Source organism: Oncorhynchus masou, chromosome 18, assembly GCF_036934945.1.
Source record: "Oncorhynchus masou masou isolate Uvic2021 chromosome 18, UVic_Omas_1.1, whole genome shotgun sequence".
NCBI lineage: Eukaryota > Metazoa > Chordata > Actinopteri > Salmoniformes > Salmonidae > Oncorhynchus > Oncorhynchus masou.
The window spans coordinates 30,772,969-30,782,396 of NC_088229.1; the positions used below are offsets into that span (position 1 = coordinate 30,772,969).

Genomic DNA, 9,428 nt, shown 5'->3' on the forward strand with positions numbered 1-9,428 from the left:
CTCCTAACCCAAACCTTAACCCTTTTAGCTAACCCTTCCCCTAACCATAAGCTTAACCCTTTAACCTAACTCCTAACCTTAACCCTAACCTTAACCCGTAACCCGTAACCCCTCACCCTAACCCCTAGCCTAGCTAACATTAGCCATCTTGCTAACATTAGCCACTTAACTAGAATTCGTAACATATAATATACACTTTGAAAATTTGTAACATACTGTATAGTATGTTTTGCCAATTCATAACATATAATATGAATTGTAATTCGTAACATATCATACGGAATGGGTAATGGATATCCACAAATGAATACATACCATATGAAACGTAACATATCATACTAAATGGAGAGTCTCAGATTTACGTACAGAATAATACTAAATGCTCTGTGACCAGGTTGACATACAGTACTATGTGCATGGCAGACTAGTTTAGTTAGTAACTGTGTGTTATATCATACTCTCTATGATGCCAAATATGATTGAAGACAGTAATGCAACTGGAAGTATCTCCAGTAACATTCCTTAATAGCCGTAGCCAGTGCAGGGAATTAAAGAAGGGCTCCCTCCCAGACATATTTCAGTATACTAATCTTGCTTCACCAAAGGAGGAGAGAGGGATATAAGAAGATGCCCATTCTGCTGATGTAACGAGTGGAGGTGGGAGAGGAGGAGGAGGAGGAGGCACAGATGGGGAGGGATTGAATTCTCATCTTTACTATGCACCAGGTTGATTCCAGAGTAGTCTTTATTTCTTCTCAGCAGCTGAAAGCTACTATAATCCAATATTTACAATCCCAGAGTGAGAGGGTATTTTTTTCAGCACGGATCTATAAACCCATTACTAACAGGACTGCAGAGCTATTTATAAACCAAGAGGGGTTGTTTTTTCCCAGGTCTATCACAGCGTTGTATATTTTCCTGGTCCTCTTCGTCTTGCCTGCAGTATAGTCTCTATACCAGAGTCCCCCTCAGAAACACCTATAGGACCATCTCCCCAATTTGACCTCTCACTGTTTCCCGTAACATGGATCTTTAAAAAAACATTAGCATAAAGAATGCATGGCTTCCAGCCATAACCGAACTTAATCTATGAATCATGATTTGCAATGTTATCTCCCACAGTATTTCTATTTACAGTATGTTCCTCTTTTGATCAATTAGGACAAATATAGCCAATTCTGTCATATATTGCAAAACAAATAACCTAGGATTGAACTCTTTCATGAGGACTGCATAATCCTATTCCAAATGACCATGATTAACATTCGTTTTAATCTACTGTATGAGGGATAGCTAGCAGTCTGTTTTCTACTTGATGTGATGTAATGTAATGTAATGCAAAACATTTTCTCAGATTTCCAATAGCTAACATGAAATGTTCAACCACTCATGCAATGTCACCGCAGTGCAGTGTTTTGTGCTGTTGTACACGGCAACATATAGACTGGTGCAGAACAGCAAAACCATGAACTAAAGAACACACTACTCACTTAATCCATCTCCCCTGTTATTCAGTGACACAATTGAGCACAACTTCCAAAGGGCCAAAGCTAATTGTTTTTATTTCTACTTAGGGACGATCTTATCGGACATGTCTGTAGTGAATCAAACAGATGTCCCTTAGCCCGCTGACACTGCAGCAGGTCTCCAGACTGGCTTTGTGACTAACATAGCTGTTTCCCTCCCTCCCTCCCTCCCTCCCTCCCTCCCTCCCTCCCTCCCTCCCTCCCTCCCTCCCTCCCTCCCTCCCTCCCTCCCTCCCTCCCTCCCTCCCTCCCTCCCTCCCTCCCTCCCTCCCTCCCTCCCTCCCTCCCTCCCTCCCAGTCTGACACACTCTCTCTCAGTCTAACAGATAAGATCATCTCAATGTAGATGACTTTGACAGGCTGTTCGCCGTCTATTGCAATAATGATAGCGATCAACCACCTTGACCTAGAAATCTCAGCTTCACAGCCAGACCACAAAAAAAAAAATGTTTTTTTTTAGGAAGCATCAGAGGGGGCACTGGTCCTCTGGGGTTCTGTGTGTCCAGGTGAACATCACTGGAGAGAGAGACCATGAACGGTCACTTACTGTACAATCAGACAGCCAAGGACAGTCACTCAGATGTATTTCCTTAGCACTGTGAAGCACACAGTCTACTCAGTAGTACTGTGTATGGTATTATTGTATCAGTAAGAACTCATTCTACATTGTTTGTCGGGCAAAATCAAATCTCACATGTGTTTACAATGTTAAGTTTGCTTATCACAGCAATACATTACCAGCTACTAATTCAACTATTAATGTCATTGTATTTTCACTTACAATATCTTTACATGTGGGGCCATGTTGGGCTAAGTGATTTGCTCTCTTGCTGTGTCCTTCAGGATGGTGATGGTGACAGCACACCTCTTTGTGTGAAGAACAGGTCCGCCTTTGAGCACCAACATCATCACCTATTGCACTGCTTGGAGAAAACCACAGTGAGTGCTCCTTTTTTTTTGCCTGTTAACTATCTCATGGATCATTTTGTCTGAAATAACGTTTTATTCAAGGTGATCACTCACTTTGATGTACTTTATGCACACTCAGCAGTGTTACACTCATGATGTTTCACACTTTCAGCAGTTATGAGCAGCGATCACAGAATTACAAAAACTTTATTGTCCACGCAATGTGGAAATTTGTCTTTGGGCTTCACCACTTAAAAACAGACATTAAACACCATCAGGAGAACATCATCCTGGAGCTATAGCATGCAGAAACCTACAGCTATTTCAAAGCTGTGAGGCTGATCAGAGGCATTTTCTTTCTTTCTTTCTTTACTTAACCAGGAGAATCCCATTGAGACACAGAGTCTCTTTTACAAGGGTGATCTGGCCAAGAAGGCAGCAGTAGTCAATACATTATCAAAATGTACAACAAAGTAACACAATCCAGCCGGCAGGAAACATTTACACTCCTCCTGAACATCTTTGCCCCAGAGTTTTAAACTCACTAAGGGACATGATAGACATTTTTATTTATTGTATGTTTCGACAGAATCACGAGTTCACAGATGAAGTCACCTACAGCGAGGTGTGTGTGACCGACTCAGTGGGCTTCCGCACCAGCCGCAGCACTTCGCTGTCCAGCCAGCAGGGGGCCACCACAACCTGCTGCTCCCGCCGGGCCAAGAGGAGGGCCTTCCGCCTTGCCAACTCCACTGTCTCTGTCAGCCGGGGCAGTGTGCAGGAGCTGGACACGCTGCACGTCACCAAGACTCCTGCTGGTACCCAGTACCCACAGAGGTACTGTACCGCACACACCATCCACCTATCCACCTGATCCAAGGAGCCCACCCCTCCCTTTCTATCTCTGCCCCACCACTAAATCACCTGTAGAGGCTGTTGATGTTTTAGTATATTTTACTCTGGTTGATTCATTGAAAATAACCTTCTGCTGATCCGGAATTACGAGCTGAGGCAAAGTTGTTCAAGCTCTGCTGCCTCTAACTATTTTGATGCTGTTGATGTTTGTCAAAACAACCTCCGTAGGTTTAATGATAAATGTACCAGAAGCCTAAAACCATGCAAAGAAAATGTTTTACATTTGTCACTGTAGCATGACTCATGATAGTTTATTGTTTAGAGAAACAGTTGATCATGGTGAGATTGCACTTGCATTTTTATACATAGTTGTTGTAGATGGATGTATCACTTTACAGAGAGTGGAAGAACAAATGACCTGTCTAGAATACACTGATCTACTTACAATGATTACACATAAGTCCACACAAAATTAACAAGTTGGACTATTAAGGGGAATATTGGCGTGCATTGTCTAACTTTATCTATGTGTGTGTCTGAGCAGTCGCTCCAGTCTAAATGCCAGGACAGAAAACCTGAAGCTGAACTGTGATGACTACACGGCAGCCATCATCAGTATCCCCACTCCCCCAGCCAACACTCCTGATGAGAGCCTACCCAACTCCCCCGCCATCCCTGGCATCCTACGCAACTCTCGCTCCAGTACCTTCAACACCCAGGAAACTGTCAAGATCTCCTCTTTATAACCCCCTGAAGCACAGGACCTTGACCCCATTGCACAAAAGAAGAGGAAAGGGGCCCATCAGAGAAGAACATGGGAAAGAAGGACATTCAAGGATGATACCGCACACTCTTTGCAAATGCTTCACTCCAATACCAACGTAATGTCTACTGAATAGAGGTAGGGCTAGCGTGAATCTTTTTCATTTATTCATTCATTTGATTTGAACCATCCATGTGACGTGCTGGAGAAGTTACCGTGAGGTTGACCTTTTGGTCCAGGGAGTTACGGGGGGTGGAGGAGTTAGTAAATTGAGTGAGTATCACAGATACTCACGGAGACTGTGAGCTGAGCAGGAACAGATGACAGCGTGTGAAACAGGAATCTACATGCCTCTTGGACTCAGAGAACGGACACATATGGATGGTGTGGTTGGTAAGAGTCTTTTTCAACAATAATATACCCACCGTGGCATCGAATGCCTTTTTACTTTTCAAGATATGCAACGTTAGAACAAGCAGGAAAAACGAATATACAGTACATAATGTGTGTCAAAAAATATTGCAGGGAGAGATTATAAAGATTATGAATAATGACAAAATTATATTGATATATAAATACACCTTTCGAGAGAGAAATATTAGTTCTGCATTCTGCAATAGATTTCTTCACACAAACTCGGATGAAAATAAAGGAGTGATTGTTAGATGGTAGTGCATATGTAACATATTTTGTATCATACGTCTCTAAATCACATGCATCTTCAAACCTTACCAAAAAATGTCAGTGTAATGACGAGCTTAATACAGCTATGCATGTTCCTGTACAGTAGATGGTGGAGAATAGAACTGCTGATATTAGTGGTGTCAGATATGACGAGCTCATAGGTTTTTTGCATGGGACCTTATTCTTTCCCGCAGAACAGTTAGTTTGATTTATTTCTCCTGACAACATTGTGAAGTAATAATGATGTCATGTGCTGCACCAGAAGTGTACATTAGGTAAAAAAAAATAAATGAATGAAATAAAGATATTGAGGCATGTTCCTCGCCAGAATGCGAAGTGGGTGAGTATGATTGTGTGGTCTGTGTGTGGTAGGTTGGGAGGACTTGTGTTTATTGATCACAAATATGCATGGATACCGTTGTAGGTATTTTACCTGTTTCTTTTGGGGAATAAAATCTAGAGGAGGGATTCAACAGCATCCATTGTCAATGAGAAAGAAATTCGGGAGAAGAGGTTACCAGTAAGAAACGTTCACAGTTACCTTTCGTTGACTTCTCTTATTGTAATATTGTGTTACAGGGTTAAGTGTATGCAAGCCCGTTGATGGCTGTGTAATTGACAAACAACGTTTTTTGTTAAACATGCTAACATATCGGTGCTGCTACTGTACTACTTCATTGGACTTTACTGTTGTCATGGCTCCAGTTCTGTTTATGAGATCTGGTGTTTGCAATAACCGTTGCAATTATTTTACCGCAAACTTTGGCAAATCCTACTTTTTTTCTCAGCTGATTATTATTTTCATAATACTGCAATGAAAGACTTCCCTGTAACTGTGTACAGCTGTTCTAAAGTTACTTTAGTATTTATTCATATAATGCAGATAGGAGTAGAATGAGCACTATGTCGACCTCACACATACTTGCTGACATTCATTTCCAAACATATATAGCGATATGATTCACGTTATTTACACAATGTCGTTTTCTCATGGAAGTGACAACAGATGAGTAAAGTCGTGTCATATACTTTATACGTGTATGCTGTATAAATACAACAAACGATTGATGGGAAGATTATATAGTAATTATAAGAAGCTTATACATACCACTCCTCATGAAGTGTTTACCTGACCCAATGATAAGTGACCGGATGTGTAGGCTCAGGAGAGGTGGCGCTAGCCAGTACTCAGTCAGCGATAGAGATGCACTGATTCCCTAGAGGATGACGAGCGGAACAGATCAAAAGCACAGATGTCTATATTCTATTCCACAAATAAAGCAATTAGAATTCAGACAATTGTGTTGCCTTTTATTTTCAGTCTCCCAAAAAGAGAAGGGATGGACGCTTTGTTCCGGTGCTTCTTCCCTTGAATAATGGTGGTGTTTTTCTATTTTATCCATAATCCCCTCTATGGTAAGATTTCATTTGAGAAGTCACCTGTAGGGGAGGCTACAACATATGATGTAAAATATCCCCTTTCACCTTTACACTCAAATGACGATAGACAATGAGGACATTACCTCAATGTTTTTATTTCTAATTGATTCATTTCAATTGTCAACAGTCTGTTTTCATAGATAGTGCAGAATAAATAGATTGCGGTGAAAATCTCAAGTACGGTATGCTTAGTTTTAGCCCACTGTGTGATCTGACCATAACATGACCTGTGTTGAGTAACCCTGTCCATCTCTGCGTGTATGGACCGGAACAGCGTTCTGTCTGTATGTTTTATATGTCTGTCTGTCTTAATCCTCCTGACATTGAATCTGACCTTTGTAGTGGCACTAACCTGTGTAAAATGACATCATTGATCTGATTTGTGGTATTGACATCAGAGGGTAGCTAGCTAGAGAATGGCTGAATGGGATTTACGGCTTCACTCATATTGCACTTGCTCCACAGTATTAGCCCTCACAATAGCTAGAGTCTAAGCCTCAAGTTCTTATCCCTAAAGTCAGCCCTTGTTACATAAACATTTTAACAGATGCAGAGCGATTTACTGAAGCAATCAGGATTATTGGCCCAGCGCTCTTAACAACTAGACTCTCAGTGCCACCATATTTACTGTGGTGTCAGTATAGCCTATTTTATATGTCCTCATATTTCATATTACACCGAAACCTTTTAAATGAAGTAAATCAATAACAAACTAAAAAGACATGGAAAGATCGAGACGTATCACATATTCATTATAGGAGTTCATCTAAACTACAAGTTCAATTTATGGACTTACAATACTTACACCAACATTCAAAAGTTTGGGGTCACTGTCACGCCTTGGTCTTAGTATTTTGTGTTTTAGTTAATTAGTTAGTCAGGCCAGGGTGTGACATGGGTTTATTGTTTGTTGTATTCTTAGTGGGGTTTTTTAGTTATTGGGATTGTAGCTGATTAGGGGTGTGTGTTACATAGGTTTGGCTGCCTGAGGCGGTTCTCAATCAGAGTCATCTGATTCTCGTTGTCTCTGATTGGGAACCGTATTTAGGTAGCCTGGGTTTCGCTTTGTATTTCGTGGGTGATTGTTCCTGTCTCTGTGTTAGTGTTCACCAGTCAGGCTGTAATAAGTTTCACGTTCCGTTTGTTGTTTTTGTATTTATTCGTTATTTCATGTATAGTTCCGTTATTTGTTTCATTAAAGAACATGATTAATCAACACGCTGCATTTCGGTCCGACTCTCTTTCGACAAACGAAGAACGTCGTTACAGAATCACCCACCACACACGGACCGAGCAGCGTGTCAACAGGCAGGAGCAGCCCAAAGAGGAGCCGCGTATTAAGGATTTCTGGACATGGGAGGAAATCCTTGACGGGAGAGGACCCTGGGCTAAACCAGGGGAGTGTAGCCGCCCAAAGGTGCAGCAGGCGAAGAGGAAACAGGAGCTGGAAGGAAAAGGACCCTGGGCTCAGCCTGGTGAATATCGCCGCCCTAAGGAGGAACTAGAAGCGGCTGAAGCGGAGAGGCGCTGGTATGAGGAGGCAGCACGGCGACGTGGATGGAAACAGGAGCAGCCCAGAATGGAGTACAGTATGGATATTACGACGTGGGAAAAAATAGACAGGTGGGAGGCCGACCCAGAGAGAGTGCCGGAGCCCGCTTGGGATTCGCTGGAGCAGTGCGAAGAGGGCTATAGGAGAATGGAGTCGAAAAAAAAGACACGGCAGCGCAGAGCGAAGCCCCAAAAATTTATTGGGGGTGGGGCTATCAGGGAGTATGGCTGCGTCAGGTAGGAGACCTGCGCAAACTCCCTGTGCTTATCGGGGGGCTAGAGAGACCGGGCAGGCACCGTGTTATGCAGTGGTGCACACGGTGTCCCCAGTGCGGGTGCATAGCCCGGTGCGGTATATTTCAGCTCAGCGTATCGGCCGGGCTGAGCGTCGAGCCAAATGCCATGAAGCCGGCTTTACGCATCTGGTCCCCAGTGCGTCTCCTTGGGCCGGCTTACATGGCACCAGCCTTGCGCTCGGTGTCTCCGGTTCGCCTACATAGCCCAGTGCGGGCTATTTCTCCTCACAGCACTGGCAGGGCAACCGAGAGTATTCAACCAGGTAAGGTTGGGCAGACTCGGTGCTCAAGAGCTCCAGTGCGCCTGCACGGTCCGGTCTATCCAGTACCACCTCCACACCCCAGCCCTCCGGTAGCAGCTCCCCCGCACTAGGCTTCCTGTGCGTGTCCTCGGCCCAATACCACCAGTGCCAACACAACGCATCAGGCCTTCAGTGCGCCTCGCCTGTTCAGCGCAGCCAGCGCTTTCTCCCTCTCCTGCGCTGTTGGAGTCTCCCACCTGTTTAGCGGTTCTAGAGCCTTCCTCCTCTACAGCGCTGCCGGAGCCTCCTGCCTGTATGGAGCAGCTAGAGCTGCCAGTCTGCATGGAGCAGCCAGAGCTGCCAGTCTGCATAGAGCAGCCAGAGCTGCCAGTCTGCATGGGGCAGCCAGAGCTGTCAGTCTGCTTAGAGCAGCCAGAGCTGCCAGTCTGCATGGGGCAGCCAGAGCTGTCAGTCTGCTTAGAGCAGTTGGAGCTGTCAGTCTGCATGGAGCAGCTAGAGCTGCCAGTCTACATGGAGCAGCCAGTGTTGTCAGTCTGCATGGAGTTGCCAGTCTGCATGGAGCTGCCAGTCTGCAAGGAGCTGCCAGTCTGCATGGAGCAGCCAGAGCTACCAGCCTGCATGGAGCAGCTAGAGCTGCCAGTCTGCAAGGAGCTGCCAGTCTGCAAGGAGCTGCCAGTCTGCATGGAGCAGCTAGAGCTGCCAGTCTGCAAGGAGCTGCCAGTCTGCATGGAGCAGCCAGAGCTGCCAGTCTGCATAGATCTGCTATTCAGCCAGACTCTTCCAGATCTGCCAGTCAGCCAGACTCTTCCAGAACCGCCGGACAGCCAGACTCTTCCAGATCTGCCAGTCAGCCAGACTCTTCCAGATCTGCCAGACAGCCAGACTCTTCCAGATCTGCCAGTCAGCCAGACTCTTCCAGATCTGCCAGTCAGCCAGACTCTTCCAGATCTGCCAGTCAGCCAGACTCTTCCAGATCTGCCAGTCAGCCAGACTCTTCCAGATCTGCCAGTCAGCCAGACTCTTCCAGATCTGCCAGTCAGCCAGGATCTGCCAGATCTGCTAGTCAGCCAGGATCCGCCAGACGGCCAGGATCTGCCAGTCGGCCAGGATCCGCCAGTCAGCCAGGATCTGCCAGATCTGC

At 44.9% G+C, this 9,428-nt stretch overlaps 1 protein-coding gene across 1 annotated transcript in view; it reads left to right on the forward strand.

Annotated features, from left to right (window-relative positions):
• LOC135503669 (potassium voltage-gated channel subfamily D member 1-like) overlaps positions 1 to 5,067 on the forward strand; it is a 62,281-nt gene extending 57,214 nt beyond the window's left edge. The window contains exons 5-7 of the mRNA XM_064921818.1: positions 2,370 to 2,465; positions 3,025 to 3,272; positions 3,835 to 5,067. Coding sequence (XP_064777890.1) covers positions 2,370 to 2,465; positions 3,025 to 3,272; positions 3,835 to 4,036 — 546 coding nt within the window. The 3' untranslated portion in view covers positions 4,037 to 5,067. The remainder of the gene's footprint in view (positions 1 to 2,369; positions 2,466 to 3,024; positions 3,273 to 3,834) is intronic.
• The last annotated feature ends 4,361 nt before the right edge of the window (positions 5,068 to 9,428 follow it).